Below are 27,833 nucleotides of genomic sequence, written 5' to 3'. Positions count from 1 at the left end.
GCAGAAGAGTATGAAGGGATGGACACTGGGAGGAGGTAACTATGGGGAGGAAGTGGGAGGGGAGCTGCTGCATTGTAAATTTTGGTCAATGACATAAGACAAAGTATATGTGAACTGCTGTATGAAAAGTGAATTTACTCTGTAAATCTTCACCCAAATCCTAATAAAAAAAAAAAAAAAGTATTTGACCCCATACAATTCATCAGGAAAATGCAAACACCGACCAAAATGGCTGAAATGAAAAAGACTGGCAATATCTAATGTTGATGAGGATATGGAGCAACTAGAATTCTCATATATTGTTGGGAGTGTGAAATGGTATTACCACTTTGGAAAAACAACTGAGAATTTTATCCAAAAGAAATGAAAATACATCTATAGAAAGACTTGCATAGGAGTACCCAAAACAGCTAAATACAAATAATTTAAAAAGCAGTATAACAGCTATAATAAAAGAAGTTTTAAAAAGAAAAAAAAAAATACTGCCAACCCAACAATGTTTGTGTAACTTCACCCCCCCCATTTTCACATGCATATATATTTTTACTTATTGCAGTCATAAAAATACACTTTTTGCTTAATGAATTTTAAATATTTTCCTTTTTTCAGATTTGTAAGGGCTTCAGGGAATAAACTTTTGAATGTAAATCAATTTAATGTTTAATTAATAGAATTTTATGACATTGAATCAATCATTGTAAAATTTGAGTAGAACATCCAGGCAATACACTGGAAAATGACATTCCTTTTTCCAGTTTCACTCATTTAATCATTGTTTACAGTTGGTAGTATGGAGACTGAGAATGGATCTTACTATTATGTTGGTTGTTAGGTGCCATTGAGTCAGTTTTGACTTACAGTAACCGCATGTACAACAGAATGAAACAGTGCCTGCTCCTGCACCATCCTCACAATCGTTGCCACACTTGAGCCCATTGTGCAGCACCTGTGTCAATCCATCACATTGAGGGTCTTTTTTCCCCTTTTTCACTTACCCTCTACTTTACCAAGCATGATATCCTTTTCTCCAGGGACTGGACCCTCCTGATAACATGACCAAAGTATGAGAGACAAAATCTGGCCTTTCTTGCTTCTAAGAAGCATTCTGGCTGTATTTCTCCTAAGACAGATTTGTTAGTTCTTCTGATAGTCTGTTGTATATTCAAGTGTTCTTCGACCAACACCACAATTCAAATCCATCAATTCTTCTGCCATCTTCCTTGTCCAGTTTTCACATGCATCCAAGGTTACTGAAAATGGCTTTGGTCAGGTGCACCTTAGTCTTCAAAGAGATATCTTTGCTGTTTAATACTTTAAAGAGGTCTTTTGCAGCAGATTTGCCTAGTGCAATACATCATCTGATTTCTTGACTGCTACTTCTATGGGTGTTGATTGTGGATGCAGTAAAATGAAATCCTTGACAACTTCATTCTTTTCTCCATTTATCATGATATTGCTTATTGGTCCAGTTGTGAGGATTTTTGTTTTCTTTTTGTTGAGATGTAATCCATATTGATGCTGTATTCTTTGAGCTTCATCAGTAAGTACTTCAACTCTTTACTTTCAGTAAGCAAAGTTTCTGTCATGTGCATATCACAGGTTGTTAATGACTCATCCTTCAATCCTGATGTTGCATTCTTCTTCATGTTGTCCAGCTTCTTGGATTATTTGCTTAGCATACAGATTGAATAAGTATAGTGAAAGGATACAACCCTGACACACAGCTTTCCTGATTTTAAGACACTGCAGTATCCCCTTGTTCTGTTTGAATGACTATGTCTTGATCTGTGTACAGGTTCCTTATGAGCAAAACTAAGGGTTCTGAAATTCCCACTCTTCACAGTGTTATCCATAATTTGTTAAGATTCACACAGTCGAATGATGCCTTTGCATAGTCAATAAAACACACATAAACATCTTTCCAGTATTCTTTGCTTTCAACCAAGATCAGTCTGACATCAGCAGTGGTATTTCTTGTTCCACGTCCTCTTCTGAAATTAGCTTGAATTCTGGCAGTTCCCTGTTGATGTACTGCTGCAACCATTTTTTAATAATTTTCAGCAAAATTTAACTTGTATGTGATATTAATTATGCTGTTCAATAATTTCTGCATTCTGTTGGATCACCTTTTCTTTGGAATGGGCACAAATATAGATCTTTTTCAGTCAGTTGGCCAGACAGCTATTTTCCAAATTTCTTGGCATAAATGAGTGAGCACTTCTAGCACTGCATCCATTTGTTGAAACATCTCAATGGGTATTTTGTCAATTCCTGGAGCCTTGTTTTTCACCAATTCCTTCAGTGCAGCTTGGATTTCTTCCTTCATTACCATCAGTTCTTGATCATATTCTACATTCTAAAATGGCAGAACATCAACCAGTTCTTTTTGGTAGTGACTCTGCATAGTCCTTCCATATTCGTTAGTGATCCTGCATTATTCAATATTTTGCCCATAGAATCTTAAATATTTCAACTCAAGGCTTGAATTTTTTCTTCAGTTCTTTCAGCTTGAGAAATGTTGAGTGTGTTGTTCCCTTTTTATTTTTTTAACTCCAAGTCTTTGCCTTTGAATTGTGGTGTTGATGCCTTTGAATTGTGGTATTGGCAAAGAATACTGAAAATACCATGGATTGCCAGAAGAATGAACAAATATGTCATGTCCTGGAGGAAGTGCAGCTGGAATGCTCCTTAGACACGAGAATGGCCAGACTTTGTCTCACCTACTTTGGTCATGTTGTCAGAAGGGACCATTCCCTGGAGAAGGATGTCATGCTTGGTAAAGTAGAGGATCATCAAAAAGGGGAAGACCCTCAACAAAATGGATTGGCACAGTGGCTACCATGATGGGCTCAAGCACAGCAGGGATTGTGAAGATACAGAGGACTGGACATTTTTTCATTCTGTGGTACACAGGGTCACTATGAGTGGGAGCCAACTCTCTGGCACTTAACAATTATTATAATGCTAGGAGAAATTTTTTGACTAGTGGCACTAGAGAAATTTGCCCTTGGAAATCTTCTGTTCAGCTCTTTTATTCATCATTTCTTCCAGTCACTTTAGAGTCACTTTCTGTTTAAGAGAAAATTTCAGAATCTTTTCTGACATCTATTTTTGTCTTTACTGCCTTTCCTGTCTTTGTAATGAGCTTTTGGTTTCTTTATGTATGATGTCCTTGATGTCATCCCACAACTCATTTGGTCTTCGGTCATTAGTGTTAATGTGCCAAATCTGTTCTTGAGATGGTCCTAAATTCAAGGTTGTAATTTGGCTTTTGTGGTCCTGTTTTAAATTTCTTCAGCTTCAATGTGAATTTGCATAGAACATTGATAGATAGTCCATTCCCACAGTCAGCCTCTGGCCTTGTTCTAATTGATGATCCTGAGTTTCTCCATAGCCTTCTTTCCACAGATGCTTTATTCCTGTGTGTTCCATTTGGTGAGGTCCATGTGTATCGTTGCCTTTTATGTTGTTGAAAAAAGGTATTTGCAATGAATAAGTTGTTGATCTTGCAAAATTCTATCATGTGATCTCCAGCATAATTTCTATCAACAAGGCCATATTTTTCCAACTACTGATGCTGCTTCTTTGTTGCCAACTTTCACATTCCAATCATTAGTGATTATCAATGCATCTTGATTGCATGTTTGGTCAATTTCAGACTGCAAAAGTTAGTAAAAATTCTAAAATTTCTTCATTTTTGGCTTTAGTGGTTGGTGAGTGTCATAGTTATGTGTCAACTTGTCTGGGCCTGGTTTTGGGTGGCTGGACAGCTGGATTTAGTTATTCCCCATGATGAGACTGGTTATCAACTCCATGGTGTCTACTGGAGCAGCTCAGTAGCTGCCTTAGGGATGTGGTAAATAAGAAGAGAGCTTGAGAAAGTTCTCTGAGCTTTTTGCATGCTTGGACCCTGCGTATAGCCGAATCTTCATTCAGCAGCCTACCATGTTTCCTGCTGATCTTGGGACTGTCTCTGAACTTGAACTAGTGATCTGCTATATTGTTTGGTAATCCTGGGACTGTGCCATTTTACTTGTTGATCTTGGCTTTGTCAGCCTCAACAGCCAGCAGCTGCAGCCTAAGGTTAAGGGGTTTTTACCTAGCCTCTAGAGCTGGCACTTTGAACTTGGACTTCTAGAGCTCTGGTAGCACAGTGGCTAAAACTCTTGACTGCTAACCAGAAGGCTGGCGGTTCAAACCCACCAGCCACTCCTCGGAAGGAAGGTTGGGCAATCCTACTTCCATAGTGATACTGCCTCGTAAACCCAAGGAGGGGTTGCTATGAGTCGGGGCCGACTCGACGGCACACAACAACAACAACAACAACAAATTGTAAAAGAATAAATGCCTGTTTGTTCAAGCCATCCATTTGTGGTATTTTCTGTTAGAATGGCACAAGGACCAAAACAGTGTGTAAATCTGAATACCAGTAGTATTAACTGGTCTTCCTTGTAGGTGTTTATGGATATTATCCTTTCACTGACAGCATTATATTTTAGAATGGATCTTGTAATGCTTTTTTTGATGATGAATGTCACGCCATTCCTGTTCAATTTGTCATTCCTGGTACAGAAGACCATATGATTGTCTGATTCAAAATGCCAATACTATGAAAAGTACTCATGACCATATATAACTTTGGCAGATGATATTTGTACATATGTATTTGTATATGCTATAAGAATGTCTGTATATTTAAGTTATGATAACTTCTTAGCCACAGCCAAACAACTTAAGAGAGTGAGTCCTGGGCCTGCCGGCTCAGGACCATGGTTGCAGGGAACATCAAGCTCCAGTGGCAAAACATACTACACAAAAACATTGTTCTACATCCTACTTTGGTGTAATGACTGGGCTGTTTAAAGCTTGCAAGTAGCCGTCTAAGATGTAGTTATTGACCTTTCCTTGTCTGGAGTAAAGAAGACTGAAGAAAGTAAAAGATACATGGAAACAATTAGTCCAAGGAACTTGTGGACTGTGGGTAGCTCAGCCTACATGATCCTGATGCCAGAAGAATTAGACGGTACGCAACTACCACTGCTAACTACTCGGAAAGGGATCAAAATAAGACATCCTGGATAAAGTGGGAGAAAAAATGTGGAACAAAACTCAAAATCAAAAAGAACAGTCTTACTGGTCTGTTGGAGACTGGTAAAACCCCCAAGACTATGGGCCCTAGTCACTCTTCAGACCTAGGATTGAACTCACTCTCATGTCTTAACTTCTAATCAAACAATAGACAGGCCTATGTGATAATTATACCAGGTAGGTACACTCAATCAACTATGGGTGATCAGAAGTGCAGCATTTGTGCAAGGCTGCAGCTAAGAAGGCAGGAGTGCTTAGGAAGCAACACAAGGAAAAGGTAACTATTGGGAGGAAGTGGGAAGAGAGCTGTTACATTATGTGGACTGTAGTCATTGTCATGAAACATAATGTGTATGAACTCTTGAAGGGAAAATGAATTTGCTCTGTAAACTTTTACACAAATTACAATTTTAAAAAAAAAGGAAAACACAAAACAAAATGCCAGTACCAGTCCATTTCAGCTCATTATGCCTAGGATGTAGATCATTATGTGTTTATTTTTGAAAACTTCTAGTTTTACTAGATTCATACTTTGTACATTCTACATTCCAATTATTAATGGATGTCTTCCACTGTTTCTTTTCATTTTGAGTTATGCCATTATCAACAAATGAAGGTCCCAAAAGCTTTACTCCAACTATGTTATTAAGGTCACCTCTACTTTGAGGGGGCAGCTTTCCCCAGTCGTATTTTGCGTGTCTTCTAACCTGACTTGTTCATCTTCTGGCCCTACATCAGACTATGCTTCACTACTATTTATAAGGTTTTCAGAGGCTAATTTTCTTTTTCAAGAAATAGACTGCCTCTTCCTTCTTCCTGGTCTGCCTTAGCCTGGAAGCTCTGCTGAAACCTGCCCACCCTGGTGACCTTGCTGGTATTTTAAATACTCGTGACATAGCTTCCAGCATCACTGCAACATACAAGCCACCACAGTACAATGAACACACAGATGAGTTGTGGAATCTTATTCCAGCATGTGGTAAAATACCATGAGCAAACAGTCACATATCCTCTTTGGTAATTTCTAAACACTTTTATTTTAAACTTCTTATGAATTCTTATTTGAATTTTAACATGATGGTAGAGAATAAAACTTTGTTACCTCATCATTGTTAACTATCACAGATAAAGCAGTAAAGTTTAACCCATCCCAATAAAGACAATATTTTTGAATTAATTAAATCTTTATGGGGTTTTCTGTACACGTAGAATAAAAAAAAAATTACTGAAGTTATTTAATAGTTAAAAGATTTCTAAATACCAAACAACATCCAATGCTAATGACATCTGTGATTAGCCGAGTACCCTGTTACAGGAAGTATTTAAGATGCTATTTCAGAGATTCCTATATTAGGTATGAATATAGCTTTATAATAGACTATAGGAATCCCTGGGTTGTGCAAATGGTTAAGTGCTTGACTACCGGCTGAAAGGTTAGTGGTTTGAACCCATCCAGAGGTGCTTGGTGATCTGCTTCCAAAAGATCAGTCTTGAAAACCCAATGAGGCAGTTCCACTCTGCACACCTGGAGTTGCTATGAATTGGAATGATAACTCAATGGCAACTAACAACAACAGTAACATATCACTGAACCAGGAAATGTTTAAGGATCTGCGTTTTTTTTTTTTACGAGGTTAACATAAGCATCCCGAAAGTGTGTACCATGGAACACTATCCTGTGAAGTACTCTGAAAAACGGTGGTGCAGTTGTTAAGGCATTCAGCTGCTAATCAAAAGGTCAGCAGTTCGAACCCACCAGCCACTCTGCAGCAGAAAGATGGGGTAGTCGGCTACCATAAAGATTTACGGCCTTGTAAACCTCAATGGGCAGTTCTACTCAGCTCTGTAGGGTCACTATGAGTCAGAATTGATACAATGGCAGTGGGTAATTATATTCATTCTCAGATTTTTTTAAAAAAAATTCCAACTCATACCACCCCCTTTGGGTTTCTGAGGCAATAAATCTTTACAGAAGTAGATTGCCCAGTCTTTCTTCCACAGAGTGGCTGATGGGTTTGAACCGCCAGCCTTCGGTTAGCAATCAAAAGCCCTAGGCACTGTGCCACCAGAGCTCCATTCTCAGATTAGTCACACTATATTCTTTTTCAAATATTTAGCATAGTGCCTAAGGCACTTGACTGCTAACCGGAAGGCTGGCGGTTCAAACCCACCAGCCACTCCTCGGAAGAAAAGTTGGGCAATCTACTTCCATAGTGATAACTGCCTTGGAAACCCAAGGAGGTGTCACTATGAGTCGGGGCCGACTTGATGACTTGATGGCACAAAGCAACAACAGTGGAAGTGCTGAGAAGTGTTGTTAAAAAAAAAAAAAGTCTACTTTAGCTTGGTTTGAATCTGAATGCCCCAAAAGGTATTTCATGAAGGTACTTTCTTAGTTTTTTTCTCCCAATAACACCAATTATCTTGTGAAACCTATATTTCATAGTAGTGTTCCAAAGAACTCATTTTGCCCAGTGTAATCTAGAGTCAAACAGGAGTCTCTAGGCACATTATCTTAGCTAGTTTCTTAAACTATGCACAGTAAAGAGGTGTTCTAGACTAGGAATGACTGTAGTCATAGAAACAAACCACCTGAATTCCATAGTCTCACTACCTCTTCGGTTAGAATACAGCACGCCATATATTATTTTTTAAAATTTTATTGTGGCTGGGGTGAAAATTTACAGAGCAAATTCATTTTCCATACAGCAGTTCCTATACAGTTTGTTTCATGACGTTGACTGCGGTTCCCCACAATGTAACAGCTCTCTTCCCATTTCCCCCTGTAGTTACCTCTTCCCTCTGAGAGTACAGCACACTCTTAACTTTACTTTCTCCTCCCTTGCTCTAGCTTTTCCATTCCTACTCAAAGAAATGAGACCCATTTAGTCGGGCAAGTTTCTTGAGCATTTAATATGTGCTAGGTCTTAAGTTAGGCACTGGGGATATAACCCAAACCAGACCCATTGCCGCCAAGTCTATTCCTACTCATGATAACCCCATGTGGCAGTGAACAAAATGGATGTCACATTATTATTATGTTCTCTCTCTTGTGCTTTGTTTTACAGTTTCATGCTCAAAAGCTTTATCACCTTGCACCTTCTAGCATTCAGATTTCTCTAGATCCTGGGTGTGGAAGCACCTCAAGGACCCTTTAGGCTATTGGGTGAAAGGAACTGAAGAAGAACTTGTATGTGACTACAAAGAACACAGGAGGCTTCAGTTTCAGGCTGTAGTAGGGAAAGAAGCACAAGGAACTGTTTGGAGTCAAAACCATTATTTTTGCTTTTTTTTTCAGTGTATGAGCAAGAAAATTATACTAGGTATCTTATCAACATTGATGCTGATTAGGAAGAACTTGCAAAGTGAGAAGAAACAAAGCTAAGAATAGGGCTGATAAGTTAAAGAGCAATCTTTGTATGCATTGTTTAATTATACTGTAGCACTAGGTGTGATTAACTTTCATGATTTGTTGCTCATGTTGCAAGGTCCTCAGCTAACAGATAATTGATTTTCTGAGTTTAAAAGGACCTTGTAGAAATTATACAGCAGGCTCTGCTCACAATTTAAAAGTTTAAAGAGAGAAATCTAAAATCTAGGCCTGCTGGGAGTAGAAGAATAACATAGTTGGATTTTTCTCATATAAAGCTTTCTGGTAATATGTACTTGAGTCTATGCTGCTATTACATGATTTTTTAAAAGTTTTCAAGGAGGTATAGAGTCAGAAGGAATTGGGAAAAAAAATATCCTTGATACAGAACCTTTGAGGGAGATGCAAATGTGTTTTGAATGCTAAATTTACTTAGATTTAAAAATACATATCTTCAAGTAAAGTTGCCATGACAACTTTTCTTAATAAGCCTGTAACTTGTGTCTATCTCTCTGAGGTTTTCATTTTTTCCAATCCAGGGTCTAGTCACAAGAATTGGGCACTGAAGTACATTTCTATTCCAATGGTACCCTGTGGAAATTATGTCATTTTGGAAAATGTAAATCGTGCCATAGGGCAGTTCTGTAGAAAGGTGATCCCACCAGAGTAGATGTCATCTTATGCTCACGATTAGGTATGCATCTGACTTAAAATCCAAGATGAAATTTTATATTGAACTAGAACCATGAATCTGAGTTTTTATTTTTTCTTATTTAGGGAATTTATAGGAGAGCCCTAAGAAGTTTGGAAAATTCTGGACAAAAATCACTTGATTAGTCCTACAACTGGTCCAGTCTACCTTTTAAATCTAAACCATATTTCACATCATAGGACCACTTAGAACCACTAGCGATTTCTCTACAATAGGAATGCTTGTGCACAGAGCCACTTCAGATGTTCCTTTTGGCCTGGAATCCAATCCAACAATGCTAGAGATACCATTTTCATACCTCTCCACTTCCTTTCACTCCACTTCAGATACCCTTGCCTCTGAAGCTTTATTTGCAGGTCAGGGCTAATGAGAACAGATGGATTTTGGAGGCCCAAAGTCTAGGATGAAGGAATTTTCATTCCCAATTCTGGAAATAATGAGTTTTTACTAAGAAGTGAAATAAGGGGACAGTCACTGGTACTTTCTTGTATCTTAATCGTAACTATCAAAGATTTTTCTGCTGGAAGGCAAAATGAGATTTCTCCCTGAAATATCACAGAACCCTATGAAATATTCCAGTGATATGAGTCATTCACTTATTCATATGGGTAGAAACTTGGATAATAGAAGTAGTGAACAGAAATCTGTGAGAGATATATTGTTAATTCCTGTGGAGGAAGAATGAAGAAATTCTACTATGTATTTTAAATGTAGTTAAATCCCGTGTTCCGTGCCATTTTAAATATCAAGGTTATTCTATTTTGCTCCTTTTTTCCAAAAGGCTACATAAAATTACTTTAACAATTAAAGAAAATTGTGCATCAGTTGCTTCCTGTTAACCTCGTCTTCATTCTCTTTCAACAGAAATGAATGACAAATGCAACACATATGATACCTAGTGATGATCACTCATAAAATGACCAATCTTACCTTGATGAACTTAATTTTTGCCATATCTACTTCTAAATACGGCTTTCTATATTTTATAGAAAATATTTCAAGTATTAGAAAATATATCTATTGCTACTGACTTCCTGAAAATGACACTTTTTTTGTTAACAAATAATTTGAAAGGAAAAACATTCTTTCCAGTAATTTTTAACCTATTTCTTAAAATTTGTATTCACATAGCTATAAAAGCATGGAATGCTGTATTGCACAGTAAGCCTTTTTCAGTAATTAGGTACATTTTTAACCATTAAATATCACTAAAGTTGAGACTAAAGATTTTTATCACTAAAATTGAAATCAAAATTTCCAATGATAAATCTTGCCTAATAGCCATTTTTCCTTTTCATCTCATTGAGAAACTTCTGTTTCAAAGATTATATTATGTTCAAACTATATATATTTGGTATTAAAATGTCTTACTGGTATTGTTAAATCTGATTCCAAAACCAAACAACAAAAACGACTGCCATGGAGTCAGATCTGACTCTAAGTGACCCCTCCTTTGGTTTCCAAGGCTGGTATCACTATGGAAGTAGATTGCCCAACCTGCCTTCTGAGGAGTGGCTGGTGGGTTTAAGCCACCAGTCTTTTGGTTAGCAGTCACATGCCTTAGGCACTATGCCACCAGAGCTCCTTAAATCGGATTAAGAGCCAGAAATGTGTATAACCAAAAAATCCACTACTGTCAAGTTAATTCCTCTTTGTGGCCACCCCACGTGTGTCAGAGCAGAACTGGACTCTGTTGGGTTTTCAGTGGCTGTCATCTTACTAAGTGGTTGCCAGGCATTTCTTCTGCAGTCCTGCTGGATGGATCTGAACCACTAACCTTTTGGTTAATACCCAAGGGCAAACCTATGGACCCAGAAATGTTCACGAATACTATGAAAATTTCACTGATAATGATTTTTCTTATTTGGGGTTAGAATGGGAACTCAGTTAACCATGCAGTTGTTTGAATGAAAAACTGCATGCATTTCTTCTGAGTACTGTGTAATACAGAACTTAATTGCATAAAAAGAAATTCTGTTAAATTTCAGTGATGTGCATGTGTGTATCTATTACACTGAAATGTCATGAAAGAGCTCAAAAATAAAATTTGTATCTAAAACTTTGTACCTTTCTCCCAGGTTTGACATCGTTTCCCCATTTACTAGCCATGTGTCCTTAGGCAATCACCTAACATTTCTGTGTTTCATTTCCTCGTTAGTAAAATTTTGGGGTAGGACTGATATAATCTGTAAGATACCCTCCAATTTGAACATAATTCTATGAAATATATGAAGAGGAGCAGTGGAAGAAATGATTTGTGTTTAGCCTTGAAATGAAAAAAAAACCCATACTTTCAATGAATGGCTTCAAGTATCTTAAGTATGCCTCATCAAAGAGCAATTAACCTTTTTTTCAAACACAAAATGTTATGTCATATGAATGTTCAGTAAGCATTGTTAGCATTGTGGTAGTTAAGGTTGTCAACTTGGCTTGGCCATGATTTTGAGTGGCTTGGCAGCTGGATGTAGTTATTCTCCATGATGGGATTGGACATGGTATAATCACCTCCATGGTGGAATCTGCTATAGGCTATTAATCAGTTGAAGGGGAGGTGCCTTTTTCAGGGGTGTGGTCTGCTTCCAGTATATATGGAAAGGAGCCTGCATTTGACCAGTCATCATCTCCAGTTCATGGACTTGAACCAGTGGTCTGCCATGCTATTTGAGGGTTTTGAGACTTGCCTTTGCAGCCTTTGAGTCAACAATCTGCTACCCTACTGCCAGTCTTGAGTTCATCAGCCCCTGCAGCTGTGTGAGTCAGCAGATGCCTTCAGCTTGCTCCAGCGGGCCTGGAAAGCAGAGCTGAAGCACAAAGTTGAAGGACTTCCACCCAGCCCCTGGAGCCCCTACTTTGAACTTGGACTTCTAGCCTAGTCTTCCCCTGGAGCCAGCAGTAAGAATTCAGACTTCTAGCCTCCTAAACTATAAAAGAATAAATTTGTTTGTTAAAGCCATCCACTGGTGATATTTCTGTTATAGCAGCACAAGAAAACTAAGACAATCATCTATGTACCAGGCACTGTGGTTACACAGTTAAAGAGTCATGTGATTTATCATGTTACAATGAAAAACGTTTTAAAAATTGAACCAGTGTAGAATTGCTAACTATGATTTTCAAGTACATATGGTAAGTTTCTAACTTCTTGGGTGTGCTGTCCAGTCCGTTCTGACTCAAAGCGACCCTAAAGCAACCATTTAGGAGTAGAGCAGAACTTCCCCATAGGATTTTCAAGGCTGTACATCAGCTCTGGTGGTGTAGTAGTGAAGTGCCTGGCTGCTAACCAGAAGGTTGTTAGACTCCACCAGCGGCTCAATTGGAGAAAGATGTGACAGTCTACTTCAGTAAAGATTACAGCTTTAGAAACACTATAGGGCAGTTCTACCCTGTCCTAAAAAGTCACTGTAAGTTGCAATCGACTCACCAGCAAAGATTTGATTTGGTTTAATCTCTATGGAAGTGGATTGTCACATCTTTCTTCTGTGGAACTGCTGACCTTTCAGTTCTCAGCCAAGTGCGTTAACACTGTGCCACCAGGACTCCTTGCAATCTTCAGTTTGGGGGTCTGTAAAATGGGGATAGTAATGAAGTAGTTTTTAGTACTTTATTTTGAGGATTAATTTATGTAAAATGCTGAATTAATCCTGGCATATAGGAGGAATTGAATTTAGTTCCTTGTTATTTTCCCTCTCCCTCCACAGCTGTTAAAGTCCTTATTGAAAGGGCCAAAATGATATATAATTTAAGATTTTATTCATTAATTAAATAACTTAGCAAGAGTAATACAATAGCAACACAGAAGCTAATACAATGTCCTTTATGCCAGTGTTGTTGATGACAGTGATCAAAATGGAGAGAATGAAAGTAAACTGGAGAGAGTTTTTGCAGGTGTGTAGAATACTGACTGCTAACCAGAAGGCTGGCAGTTGAAACCCACCATCTACTCCTCACCAGGAAGACTGGGCAATGTACTTCTGTAGAGATTCCACCTCAGAAACCCAAGGAGGGGTCGCAATGAATTAAGTCAATTCAACAGCAGTGAGGTTTTCTTTTTTTTTGGTAGAATATTATTTATATATAAATAGCACTACTAACTACTCAGTTGCCCAAGCCAAAAACCTGTCTACTAGCAGTGAAATATCCCTTTAATTTCCACATTCAATCATCAAGGTGCTTTAACATACCTTTATTTTCTCCAGAAATGCAAGCTGGATTCAGAAGAGGATGTGGCACAAGAGATATCATTGCTGATGTCAGATGGATCTTGGCTGAAAGCAAAGAATATCAGAAAGATGTTTACTTGTGTTTTATTGACTATGCAAAACGATTTGATCATAATACATTATGGATAACATTGAGAAGAATGGGAATTCCAGAACACTTAATTGTGCTCATGAGGAACCTGTACATAGACCAGGAAGCTGTCATTTGAACAGAAAAAGGGACACTGCATAGTTTAAAATAAGGAAGGGAATGTGTCAGGGTTGTATCCTTTCACCATACTTAGGCAATCTGTATGCTGAGCAAATAATCTGAGAAGCTGAATTATATGAAGAAGAATGTGGCATCAGGACTGGAGGAAGGCTTATCAACCACCTGAGATGAAGACGACACAACTTTGCTTGCTGAAAGTGAGGATGACTTGAAGCACTTACTGATGAAGATTGATAACTATTGTCTGCAGTATGGATTACACCTCAATAAAAAGAAAACAAAAATCCTTACAACTGGACCAATAAGCAGCATCACAATAAATGGAGGAAAGATTGAAGTTGTCAAAGACTTCATATTACTTGGTTCTACAATCAGCGCCAATGGAAGCAACAGTCAAGACATCAGAAGATGTATTGCATTGGGCAAATATGCTACAAAAAGATCTCTTTCAAGTGCTGAAGGGCAAAAATGTCTCCTTGAAGACTAAGGTACGTCTAACCCAAGCCATGGTATTTTCAAATGCCTCACATGCGTGTGAGAGCTGGACAATGAATAAGGAAGACCAAAGAAGAGTTGATGCTTTTGAGTTGTGGTGTTGGTGAAGAATACTGAAAGTACCATGGACTTCCAAAAGAACATATCTTTCCTGGAAGAAGTGCAGCCAGAATGCTCCTTGCAAGTGAGAATGGCCAGACTTTGTCTCACCTACTTTGGTCATGTTGTCAGAAGGGACCATTCCCGGGAGAAGGATACCATGCTTGATAAAGTGGAGGGTCAGTGCAAAAGGGGAAGGCCCTCAACAAGATGGATTGACACAGTGGCTGCAATGATGGGCTCAGGTATAGCAAGGATCATGAGGCTGGCAGAGGACCGGGCAGCGTTTCATTAAGATCACTATGAGTCGGAAGCGACTTAACGGCACCTAACAACAATGAAAAAATATTAACATTTAACTTCAATGCTAACCAGAAGGGTGGCGGTTCAAACCCACCAGCCCTCCTCAGAAGGAAGGCTGGGCAATCTAATTCCATAATGATACCGCCTCAGAAACCCAAGGGAGGGGTCCTATGAATCGGGTCTGACTCGATGGCACATAACAACAACTTCAATATTTCAAACTTTCTCTTCTGTGAAAATCATCATCATCTCCTACTTGGATTGCCTCTAGAGTATGCCTTTAGCATTGCTTTCCTGGTCCTTTCTGTATAATACATATGCGCTGTATTTACTTGAGGAATGACTACGTGAACATTCTGAGCTTTCCAAGATCAGGGGATGTCATTCCATATATTATGGTTATACTGAAATTGGACTTTTGTTTGACCTGTATTGAGCCTAAAATGAAAAGCTCCTTGTTGTTAAACAGAAGACAGCTTTGTTATTAGTGAAAAATACTTAACCAGTTGAGTGAAAAAAGATGAGTCCCTGGGTGGTGCCAATGGTTAACAAGCTCAGCTGCTAACCAAATAATGTTGGAGTTTCTAGTTCCTTTCTTGGTGGAGATTCCCAGCTGCTAGCAACTAGAATCACATACCTTCAGAAGGAAAAGGGCAGTCTCACTGGCATCATATGGATTCACTGGCATCACTTGGGACCCAGTTCCCAGCTGCTGTTGAGCTAATTCCAAATCATGGTGACCACATGTATGTTAAAGTAGAACTGTGCTGCATAGGGTTTTCAATGACTGATTTTTCTGAGTAGATTGACAGACCTGCCTTCTGAGGTTGTATTTGAACTTCCAACCCTTTGGTTAGCAGCTGAGCATGTTACCCATTTGCACCACTCAGAGACTCCCAGTACACTTGTTAGAAATATACACTGGACCACACCAACTGATCAAATATTTTGGGGGTGGAGCCCAGCAATTTGTGTTTCCACAAGCCCTCCAGGTGATCTGATGCCTGTTCCAGTTTGAGAACTAGCAACTGGAGTTTAACCTTTTTTTTCTCCCCCAGCTAAGAAAATAAATGTCCAAAGAAATTATTTATCACAAATTAGAAAGAGTATTAGAGTTGGCTTCCTTGCCCTCCCAGTTATTCCGGGGCTGATGAATCATCCCTGAGGGAATTCTGTTGGCACAGAGGTTAAGGGCTCCAAGGCTAACCAGATTGGCAGTTCAAACCTGCCATCTGTTCCGCAGGAGAAAGATGTGGCCATCAGTTTCCATAATTATTTACAGCCTTAGAAACCCTATGGGGCAGTTCTACTCTGTCCTATAGGGTGGCTGGCTATACATTGGATTTGACTTGACAGTCTTTTTTTTTTTTTTTTTTGGTTATTTGAAAGGATGCTAAGTGGGAATAAGTAGTGGGGGAAGAGTCAAGAGTTGGCCTACCACTTAACTCACCTGCTGGGCTTAGTTCAACAGCAAAGTTTTAATCCACCTAAGTTTAGTCTGAAAGAAAAGTTTGCTTGATCTAATGTTTGTTTGTTTTATTCACTTGATGATTCGCGTTTTGCTACCTGAAACATGTTTATATGCCGTTGCAGTAACTACCCCATTTCATCACTACTCTCAGTCTCATCAATCACCACAGTGTGACTCTGCAGCTTTCATTTTTAACAAGCTCCTCACAGTAAAGCTTGTGGTTTTTGTTATGTGCCATTGAGTCAGACCCGACTCATAGCGACCCCTCCTTGGGTTTCCGAGGCGTTATCTTCCTTCGGAGAAGTGGCTGGTGGGTTTGAATCGCCAGCCTTCTGGTTAGCACTCAAGTGCCTTAGGCACTACGCTACCAGAGCTCCCACAGTTAAGTTTAGGAACCACTAATTGGGCAATCCTACTTCTGTAGTGATATTGCCTCGGAAACCCAAGGAGGGGTCGCTCTGAGTGGGGGCCGACTTGACGGCACATAACAACAATGTTGTTTTTATGTGCCGTCGAGTTGAACCCGACTCATAGCACCCCTCCTTGGGTTTCCGAAGCAGTATCAATACGGAAGTAGATTGCCCCATCTTCCTTCCGAGGAGTGGCTGGTGGGTTTGAACCACCAGCCCTCTGGTTAGCAGTCAAGTGTCTTAGCCACTATGCTACCAGAGCTCCCAACAACAACAATACAGAAGATATTCTTTGAAAGGATGCTAAGTGGGAATAAAGTGCTTAAGTATAAAACTAGTTGGAATAGACAAACATTTTCAATATACTCTAGTTTGGGTTCTACATTGAAAACTCATTCAGTGTTAATGTACATACCATAAAACCAGTAAATAACAGGAATTTCCCCACAATTTTTGTAATGATAGGGTATTAAGATATATATATATATATATATTTTTTTTTTTTTTTAAAGAATGTATAATATAGTTTCCTCATCATCTGAAAAAGCACATATAAAAAATAACTGTGGGAGGGCCAACAGATCAAAAGAACAAGAGTTTAAATAAGGGATCCTGTTCTAAACGACAAATGTCTTACATGGTACAACCGAAGTCAAGCAATGACTTTCTACAGTACAAATAAAAGTCATGGACTTAGCTCAATACTGGTCTTGAATTTTACTTATTGAAGAATGAAAATGTCATGGGTACTTAGTTTTGGGAAAAAAGATACACACAAATTGAATATCTGGAGAATAATATAATAACTGCAAAATCAAAACTACTTACTTTCAATTTCTCTAGCATTTCACTTTTCAAGGTGCTTTAACATAACCTTTTATTTTATCCATGAAACAGCCCTGTGAGGAAGAGAAGTAGTACCAGCAAAACCGTTTTCAGAATTTGAAACACGGCATCCACGAAGAAAAAGCCAGTGAAGTTGACAAAACAAGAGAAATGACAGAACTGGTTGTCAGCAAGGGAAAGAAACATAGAAGAGGGCAAACATAAAAAGCTGAGATCCAGAGGACGGTTAAACGAGAAAGAACAGCCTGAGGGACAAATACATGCAGTAAAACTGGAGTGCAGGTAATTTGGGATTAAGAAACTGGAATTTACTTATCTGCATCAAAACGGATGAACTCAAAGATGAAGAGAAAAATGAAAACTGAGGCAGCACTTAAAGCTGCAAGGAAGTTTTGTGAGCTTTATCTCAGCCTTGGATGAGGTGGGATCTTTCACAGATGGACTCCTCGAACTCCCATCAGGAGCAGAGAAAGGCCTTGAGAGGCTCCTCAGGCCGACGACCTTCACAGGGATTCGGACCCAGAGTGAGAATAACGCCGAAAGTCGCAGAAGACGACTGCGGGACTACAGAAGAGGGGGACAGCGCCTCCTTGCCCGGCTAACAAAGGCCGCGGAGCAGACTACCAGTGCTGTGCAACCTGCGGGGGGCCGAAGGGTTAACCACGCGCCAGGCTCTAGTTCGCCTCCCGGCCCCCACCCCGCCGTCGCTAGGAGACGCCGGAAGTGGGGGTAGGGCGGGAGGGGCGGCTGAGAGTGGGAATCTTTCTCGGGCTCCCGGGGGCGGAGGGAGGGGAGCGCGCGTGCGCGTGTCCGGCAGGCAGTCGCCGCGGTGACCGTTCTCGCGGTCCGTCGGCTCGCGCCCCGCCCCCGTCCTCGTCGCCCCTTCCCCTGTAGCGCGCGGGGGTGTTTCTCGCTCCTCCCGGTTGCCGAGGCCGCCGCTGCGGCTCCTCCTCTCCCAGTCTTGGGTTTCCCTGGCACTGCTGCCTCAGTTACCTCTGCGGTCTATATGAGGTGGAAGAGGAGGATGTGAAGATGGCGGAGCTGCAGATGCTGCTGGAGGAGGAAATCCCGGGGGGCCGCCGGGCCCTCTTCGACAGTTACACGAATCTGGAACGGGTGGCCGATTACTGCGAGAACAACTACATCCAGGTGCGATGCATTCCTGGGCCTGTGCGCTTGGGGCCTGGGGCAGTGAGGGCCGTGCAGAGGACCCCCGGGTCGGGGGCCGCGTTCCTGAGGGAGTGGGAAGCGATGCCCCCGGGGGCGACCGGAACAGGTTGAGTTTCCGATTGAGGATGCAGGGTGAGGGCTAGGATGGAGAGTGGGTGGAAATCCTCGGACAGGAGGATTTTGTAGCTTTAAAACGTTTTTAAAAACCGTGAATCAGTCTTCGGTGCGGTCCTTGTGTCGTGTCCCCGCCTCCTCTCTTCTCCTGTCCTCGCCCGCCCCCGCACTCGATGCGGGTCAGTGTACCGACTGGCGAGGGAGGTGGAGAGTGGCGTTTTCTATTTGTCAAAATTCCCCTCCCGGTGTGGGGTGGTGTGGAGGGGAATGGTAGCTCACCCTCAGCCCCCACGCTCTGGAGGGGTATGAAGGGGCTGTTCTGCTGCTATGTAAAGTACTTTGGTTTTCTGTTTCTGTGAATGTCTCAGCAGACCATTTTTTTTTTACCCCCTAGGTCTAACTGAGATACGTTAGAAGAGCAGTTGTCTCTTGTTCGAAGTTGTTGCCATTTTTCTCCCTATGGAGAATGGGAAGCTGCGTGATAATGAGCTGTCTTCTTTCACCCCCTCTCCAAATCCCGTTAGAGTGGTAATTTTCTTGACAGAATAAGGGTTGTGACTGTTCTTCAGGGAATTAGGAAGATGAACCTCATGGTTTAATTTTCCCGTGATGATTGGTTTGGCGCAGGGACTCATAGTGGTACCGCTCTGTGTGTGTGTGTGTGTGTATGTATGTATGTATGTTATGTATGTATGTTATGTATGTATGTATGGAGGAACAGTGGATCCTGGATGAATTGAGATCCAGCTGCTCCAGGATAAAGCGAAAGATTATGGATTTAAGAAAAAAAAAAAATCATTTAAACATTATTAAAAAATAAAGATAAAACGCACAATTTGCAAATTTAGCATCTTTTGTTTTCTTTATGGTTTATCCTAAGCTATAAATTCTGTCTCCATTTTTTTTTTTTTCTTTTCCATTTAAATTCTCTTGGCACAAAGGTGGAAATGGAAACTATGTGCTAAATTGTTTCTTCATTCTGATCTTTTTTTTTTTTTTTCCTTTTTTTTTTTTTTTTTTCCTTACTCCCACCTCCATTTCTCCCAAGTATCCTTGTTAATATCAGCTATTTTGGGACGAATTCTTAAGTCTTAGTGTAAATTAAAAACAAAACAAAAAACAGCTGTTATAATGTGTAAGTTTATAAATTTTGTAGGAAGGACACGGTAGTGTGAGATTTTACTTGATCAGACATATACTGAACTTTGTATTATACTGTAGGGAATATGTCTATTGGAGAAGGAGGCAGACATAATCGAAACCTTTTCACTCCAATGAGACAGTTGAAAATATGGCTAGTAGGAAAAGGAAGGATGGGTTTGGGGGTCAAAGATTAATACAAAAATACAAATGCTGTGTTTGTGGGATACTTTACTGATGTTAAAAGAGCTCTGGTAGCACAGTGCCTAAGGCATCTGGCTGCTAACCAGAAGGTTGATTGTTCAAACCCCCCAGCCACTTTTTGGAAGCAAGTCTGAGCAAGCTACTTCAGTAAAGATTTACCCTCTTGGAAACCCAGTGGGGGTCGCTATGAGTCAAAATGGCAGTGGATTTGGTTTGTTTTTGGTTTTTACTGATAGTAAAGGAACTCTGGTGGCATAGTGGTTAAGACATTTAGCTGCTAACCAAAAGGGTGCTTGGAACCCACCAGCTGCTCTGTTGTAGGAGCTCTGGTAATGTAGTACCTAAGACGCTTGACTGCTAACCACAAGCTTGGCAGTTCAAACCTACCAGCTGCTCCTCGGAAGACATATTGGGCCATCTACTTCCATAGTGATACCTCCTTGGAAACCCAAGGAGAGTAGCTTTGAGTTGGAAAACGACTGGACAGCAGTGAGGTTGGTTTTTTTTTTGGGGGGGGGGATGGTGGTGGTTAGCTGCTTTGCTGAAGAAACATGAGGCTGTAGGCTTCCATAAAGATTTACAGCCTTGAAAACCCAATGGGAGTCGCCGTGAGTCAGAATCCACTTCATGGCAGTGAGTTTGGTTTTGGGGTGGTTACTGTTATTACCAAGGACCTCTGGTGGCGCTGTGGTTAAAGTACTGGACTGCTAACCAGAAAGGTAGGCGGTTGGAACCCACCAACCACTCTTGTGAAAAAGATTAGATAGTCTGCATCTGTGAAGATTTGTAGCCTTGGAAACCCTCCGGGCTTGTTCTGCTCTATCGTGTAGGATCGCTGTGAGTTGGAATGGACTCAGTGGCAGTGGGTTTGCTTTTTGGTTACTGATTCTGAGTCAGATAGGAGAGATTCAAAGGTTCAGTTTCTGTCTTTTTTACTAAAAGTATTTGAATGTTGTGCTGGGCATTGTGTCCATTGAGTGCCTAGAAAAAACCCTGCCATCTAGTTGGTTATCCCTCATGGTGACTTCATGTGTTGCTGGGTTGAACAGCTCCAGAGGGTTTTCTTGGCTGTAGTCTTTTCTGAAGATCACCAGGCCCTTTTTCCTTGACATCGTTGGGTGGGTTCAAACCTCCAACCTTTAAGTCAGTTGTTGAGCCCAAAGCACTTGTGCCACCAAGGAACTTTATACCTAGTGCCTACTGAGGTTTACATTTTAATTTTTAGGAGAGGCCAATCTATGAGCCAATTAATAACATAGTTTGGTGATTTATATTCTTTAATAGGCTGCAGGTGTGAAGAACTTTGGAAGTTATCCCAGTCTCAGGAATTCACCATCTCTAGGATGGGAGCTCTGGTAACATAGTGGCTAAGGCACTTGACTGCTAACCAGAAGGCTGGTGGTTCAAACCCACCAGCCACTCCTCGGAAGGAAGGTTGAGCAATCTACTTCAGTTGTGATACTGCCTCGGAAACCCAAGGAGGGGTCGCTATGAGTCGAGTCCAACTCCATGGCAAATAACAACAACAAGAAGAAGAATGGCAAAACCTAAAGGATTGAAGTGGTAATTCCTTTGGCTCATGCAAAAAATTGTGGGAAAGAATTGTAGTCAGAAGAGAAATTGAAGATGGAAAGGTGATTGAATGTAGTTATCACCAATCAGTAATAAACACATTTGTGTTTCTTACAATTGCTGCATAAAGGTGAAAGTACATGGATTAATAAAGCCAAAAAGTTAAAAGAATCAGTGATTGTTGTCTTTTTATATTTGATACAAAAATTAGTGTGGTGACATTTTTAAACTCATTGTATAAATATTGATTTGATAGAAAGGGATTTAAATTTAAAAGTATCTTATTTCTAAAATTTAGCATTTGAAGTAGATTTTACACTTCTTAGATTTTTGGATCTGGTAAGTGTATTATCGATGATCTGTTGAAGGAAGACAGCTTGGAATTTTGTAGTTTAGGTGATAAGTACAACATCATGATGGTGGATTTGTGCTGAGCCAGCAGTACATTTGGCTGTCTCTTCTTGTGACCAAAGAACTGAACAGTAAGGATTTTGATGTTGCCTGTGACCCTGCAAAAGGCAGAAGTTAATCAGTGGGATCAGAGATCAAATGGTCGATTTAGCCTTATTGTAGCTTCATGCCCTACCGAGTAGCTCAAGTTAACTCACCCAGCACTCATTTAGTGGAAATGTAACTTGTCCCTGTGAAGCAGAATAAAGAGAAATCTATTGATCCTTTGTAATAAATGGTAACGTCTGTTTCTTAGCAAATTTGTGATAGAATATTCTGAATGTGGGTTCTTCTGTGTGAAAAGTGAGCAAAGGAAGAAAAATGATTGAGGATTCCTTTTGAAAACAGTTGTATGCTTCAGAGATATCATTGTCTCTAGAAGCGATCAGGTATTGCCTGTATTAATATACACTAAATTTGCAGTTGGAGCAGGGTTGTAAATAGTAGTTTTCAAGATTACTAATGCAGTTAACATTAGAAATTAACAAATAATCTTTAATAAAAAGTTAGATTATTTTGATTCATTACTTTAATCTCTAAAAAATGTGAGTCAAAATATATATATATAAATAAATTATAACCAGGTTGATTTTATTTCTTACATGTAAAAAGGATTGAGTAATTAAAACTTTTCTTTGCATGTAAGACTTATATTTCTTTTCTTTATTATTATAAATATAGAATGTCTAATTTACTTGCGGGAGCTCTGGTGGTATAGTTCCCAAGGCATCTATCTGACTGCTAACCAGAAGGCTGGCGGTTCACACCCACCAGCCACTCCTCAGAAGGTTGGGTAGTCTACTTTCATAGAGGTATCGCCTCAGAAGCTCAAGGAGGGGTCGCTATGAGTCGAATTGACTCATTGGCAGTGAGTTTGGTTTTTGGTAATTGCAGTGTAGTAAATGACTTAGTATGGCTTTTCTACCCATAAGTCATTGTAAACTCAGTGGTGGAACGAGCAACTGAGGAGCTCCTGATTGTAAATGTCATCCACCTGGGTTATTTCTGTTGGGCGTGGCACAACGCAATGTTATGGGAGGCTCACTCTCAGGTGCTTAGAATTCTGTTATGATTGGTTGGTTTGACCACTCTGCCAAGTTCAAAAGGCCTCCTAGAGGCAGAACTGTCTCTGACTGCTGGTTGAGGAAGACATGCTGCTGAAAGAGACACACACTGCTGAAAGAGACACACACTACTGAAAGAGACACAGTGCTGCTGGGAAAGAGACGTAAGAGAGACGCATTGCTGAGTAAGACACCGAGGGACATGCACTGCTGGGGGAGACACTGTGAGAGACTTGGCTGAGAGACAGTGGGCTGGGAGAGAGACTGAGCGTTTTTCTTGAACTTGAAGTGTAACCTGGTGCTTCCCTAATAAATGTCATAATCTGTGAGTTCTGTGTGGCCACTGCAGTGAATCATGGAACCCAGGAGAGGTGGTGGTGCTTTGGGAGGAACAGTTGGTGAAAGGGCTGGAGGGAGGCAGCATGTCTGGCCTTGCAGTAATAGGCCTTGGGCTATTGATGGTGATTTTGCCTTCCTCTTGTGGGGTTCTAGGAGGTCAGAATATGTGGCCTCCTTGCCCTTTTTGCAGTTATATACTAGGAACTGTCCAGAAATTAAATAAAAGTTATTTTGATTAATGTGTAATCTACATTTTTTTGAAAAGAAGAATTTTATAATAATATGGTCCTTTTAATGTTTTGGTAGAAGAAAGAAGGTTGTATGTGTAATTTTATAGTAAACGTGAAAAGCCAACTTGTTTGTATTTATATTTTTCTTACTGTTAGGAAAAGAAAATTACTACTTTTTGTGGTGGATGATGATTCACATAGATACATAGTCAGAATCCCATTGTCCATTGTTTGGATTAAATGTAAAGTCATTCTATAACATGAATTTGCTCAGAACAGAAATTAAGAATTTACTTTAAAATTTTATTTGAAATATTTATTTTGAGTAATAGGAGACAAATCATTAATAACTTTCCTTTTTGTCCTTTATCAACAATGATATGCTCAGAATTCATTAAAAATTATCATGAAAAGTTTATAAGGGGGTCATAGAATAAAGGCTTTTATCAGTGAGTCTCATAAAAAATCATTAAAATGATACATAAATTCAAAAAATTGATGGAATCATTCAAGTACATGGTCATTGTTGAAAAATTATTAGAAAATACAAATAGGTATTAAGAAATTAAAAATTAGCTAGTCTTTTCAAATGTATCTAGTATTTATATTTCAGGAGCCCTGCTGGTGCAGTGGTTAAGTGCTTGCTTCCTAACCAAAAGGTTGGTGGTTTGAACCCACCAGCCGCTCCACAGGAGAAAGATGTGGCAGTTTACAGCCTTGGAAACTCTCTGGGGCAGTTCTGCTCTGTGCTATGGGGTTGTCATGAGTCAGAATCAACTTGATGTTGGTGGGTATTTGTGCTTTTAAACCTATATCCCTGTAGCCAGTTTCCATCCAGTTGATTCTAACTCATGACAACCCTGTGTGTTGCAGAGTGGAACTGTCCAGAAATTAATTAAATAGGGTTGAAAAAGGCTGTGGCTTTTCAGAAGCAGGTTGTTTATGTTGCCACTTTTAAAACAAAAAAACTGAACCAGTTGCTTTGTCTTTCTTCTGAAACCCTGGGTGGGTTTGAACTGCCAGCCTTTCATTTAGTAGCCCAGCGCTTAGCCATTTGTACAACCCAGGGACTCCCTTCATCCTCTTGTACACAACTGTATATATTTTTTTACAAAAATGAGTTTATGGTCTATATTGCTTTCTATCTTTTGTTTTAAAAAGAAGCTTTTAATGGTGTTAGGCATAACTTTCTTATACATGTCATAGAGTAAGGAAGGAGGATGTTTGTGTTTATGGGTTGAGTTCTGTATGTTATAACAAATGGAGGAATGAATCTTCAGAGCACCTAGAATGAAGATGGAGAAAGAGGAGGTTATTTGAGATTAAAATTTGAGGACTAACTTTTACTCTTCTTTTCATTTTTCTGTTTTTTTGTTTTGTTTTGTTTTGTTAACCTCCACAAGGAAGAGGGAAAGGAATAGGCAGACGCTGGGCTGAATTATTGTTGTTAGGTGCTGTCAAGTTGGCTCCGATTCGTAGCGACCCTATGTACAATAGAAGGAAACACTGCCCAGTCCTGACCCATCCTTACAGTCTTTGCTCTGCTTGAGGCCATCATTGCAGCCACTGTGTCAGTCCATCTCTTTGAGGATCTTACCCTTTTTCGCTGACCCTTTACTTTACTAAGCATGATATCCTTCTCCAGAAACTGGTCCCTTCTGACAACATGACCAAAGTACATGAGATGAAGTCTGGTCATTCCTGTGTCTAAGGAGCATTCTGGCTGTACTTCTTTCAGGACAGATTTGTTTGTTCTTCTGGCAGGGCATAGTATTTTCAGAATTCTTTGCCAACAGCACGATTCAATGGTATCAACTCTTCTTTGGTCTTCCTTTTTCACTGTCCAGATTTCCTGTGTATATGAGGTGATTGAAAATATTCTTTTCCCAAGTATTTTAGAAACTTTCTATTTATCTTGTCTTGTTATGTTGGTATGATTGTGTGCAAGGATGGTGATGATGATGATGTTGAGTCAGCCCCAGGCTCAAGGTGACACCAGGCACAATGGAATGAAACGCCGCCTGTTCCTGCACTATCCTGATAATTAGTGCAGATCAGACTGTTTTTTGGAAGATTGTGAGACTTTCTTCCGAGTCCATCTTAATTTAGAATCTCCACTGAAACTTGTTCAGCATCATAGAGCAATATCCATGCCTCCTGCACTAATAGATGGTGGTGGCTGTGCATGAGATGCATTGGCAGGAATCGAACCTAAAGTGGTGAGAATTTTACTACTGAACCACCACTGTCCCCATGAATATGTGGTAAGTTTGGGTAACTCAGGCCTTCTTTCCTTTCCCAGAGAGTAGTTTATAAATCATTGATACACTTATGTAAAATATATATATAAAAACTCAAAACCAAACTCGGTGCTGACGAGTCAGTTCTGACTTGTAGCGACCCCTCTTTGTGTTTCCAAGGCGGTATCTCTATGGAAGTAGATTGCCCAGTCTTCCTTCTGAGGAGTGGCTGGTGGGTTTGAACCACTAGCCTTGTGGTTAATAGTCAAATGCCTTAAGCACTAGGCCACCAGAGCTCCTATAGAATATATATAGTGGGTATTTTTGAACAGGAGGTATCTTTAGTGTTTCTTTCATTTTAAAATACAGATAATTTTATAGCATGCAATGGCAGTGTGTATACACATAATTTTTGGGTGGATGAATGGACATAATCTGAAAATTATTTTACATTATTTATAGACTTTTGATAAGTTATGGTTGAATTTTTTTTTATTTTTACAAGTTATTATTGTGATTTGGTTGAAAGTTTACAGAGCAAATTTATTTTCCATACAGCAGTTTACACATATTTTGTTTCATGACATTCACTGCCGTTCTCCACAGTGTAACAGCTGACTTCCTACTTCCTCTCCATAGTTACCCCTTCCTTGTGTCCTTCCCTCCCATGCACTCCTGCCCTCTGAGCTGTCTTCCTGTGCAAACACTGCCCTTCTGTTCTCCCATGATTGATTGATCCAGAGAGTATATCTGCCTGATGTAAGTGTTCACCCCACATGCCTGTCTGTTGTTTGGCTGGAAGCCACAGGAGTGAGTTCAGTTGCAGACCTGAAGGTAGCTAGGGACCTAGTCTTAGGGGTCTCACCAGACTTCTACTCCCAGCAAATCTGGTCTTTTTGTTTTTTTATGATTTTGAGTTTTGTTCCACATTGTTCTCCCACTGTATCCAGGGTCTCCTGCACCGATCCCCCTCTGAGTGGTTGACAGTGGTAGCTGGGCACCATCTAGTTCTTCTTGTCTCATGGTCATATAGGCTGAGGATCACATGGTCTACTAGTTCCTCGGACTGATTATTTCCATGTGTCTTTGCTTTTCTTCATTCTTCTTTGCTCTGGGTAAGGAGAGACCCATCATTGCATCTAGATGGCCACTTGCAAGTTTTAAGACCCCAGTTACTACTCACCAAAATAGGATATAGAACAATGTTTTTCTATAGTATATTATGCCAGTTAAGCTTGAAGTCCTCTGCAACCAAGGTCCTGAGCCCACAGGTCCATGTATGTGCTTCATTAGGGTAGCTGGCTGTGGCCAAGAAGCCACTACAACCTTGTCCCTTGTCAGCTTTATTATATACCTGGACATTCTTACAGCTCCTACAAATACACATGTGAAAACATCGTCTGCCAACCTTTTTCATAGTCATGGGCACACTCCCCCCTGCTTAGACTACCTGGTCACTCAGCTTGACCACCAATCTATCCATAGATCGATCAGTGCTTGCCATCATTGACAGTGCAGTACTACGTGCAAAAGGGTTCATCCTTATTTTCTGTACCTCTGTGTATCTCTCTCTGTCTTTCTCTTCCTCAGTGCCACCCTGTTGATCATTCATTTTGCTGCATTACCCTTCTCTTCACCCAAATTGATACTTGTGTCTACCGTCTAGCAGTGTTCCCTCCCATTCCTGGTAACCAACAAAGAAAGTTCCCTTCCATGTATAAACCTTTCCTTGACTTTTCACAATAGTGAACTAATACAGTTTGTTCTTCTGTGATTTACTTATTTCACTCAGCATAATTTCCTCCAAGTTTATCCATATTGTGCAGTGTTACGCAGATTCTACATAATCCTTTAGTGTTGCATAGTATTCCATTGTGTGTATGTACCATAGTTTGGTTATCCATTCTTCTGTTGATGGGCATCTTTTTGCTATTCTACATAGTGCTGTGATGAACATGCGTGTGCATTTGTTTCTGTTGTTGCCCTGACCTTCACTTCTTTACAATATGTACCTAGTGATGGGATTGCTGGATGAAATGGTATTTCTAATTCCAACTTTTAAAGGAATCACCATACTGCTTTCCA

General features: G+C 40.1%; 1 protein-coding gene across 1 annotated transcript in view; it reads left to right on the top strand.

Annotated features, from left to right (window-relative positions):
* Nucleotides 1–18,257: 18,257 nt before the first annotated feature.
* Nucleotides 18,258–27,833, top strand: part of ABI2 (abl interactor 2) — a 177,421-nt gene continuing 167,845 nt past the window's right edge. The window contains exon 1 of the mRNA XM_042780247.1: nucleotides 18,258–18,374. Coding sequence (XP_042636181.1) covers nucleotides 18,258–18,374 — 117 coding nt within the window. The remainder of the gene's footprint in view (nucleotides 18,375–27,833) is intronic.

Source organism: Orycteropus afer, unplaced genomic scaffold (assembly GCF_000298275.1).
Source record: "Orycteropus afer afer isolate SDZICR_OR568_19922 unplaced genomic scaffold, OryAfe1.0 scaffold00002, whole genome shotgun sequence".
Lineage (NCBI taxonomy): Eukaryota > Metazoa > Chordata > Mammalia > Tubulidentata > Orycteropodidae > Orycteropus > Orycteropus afer.
Note: the sequence above shows the minus strand (reverse complement) of the source record. Positions and strands in the feature narration are given on the sequence as shown.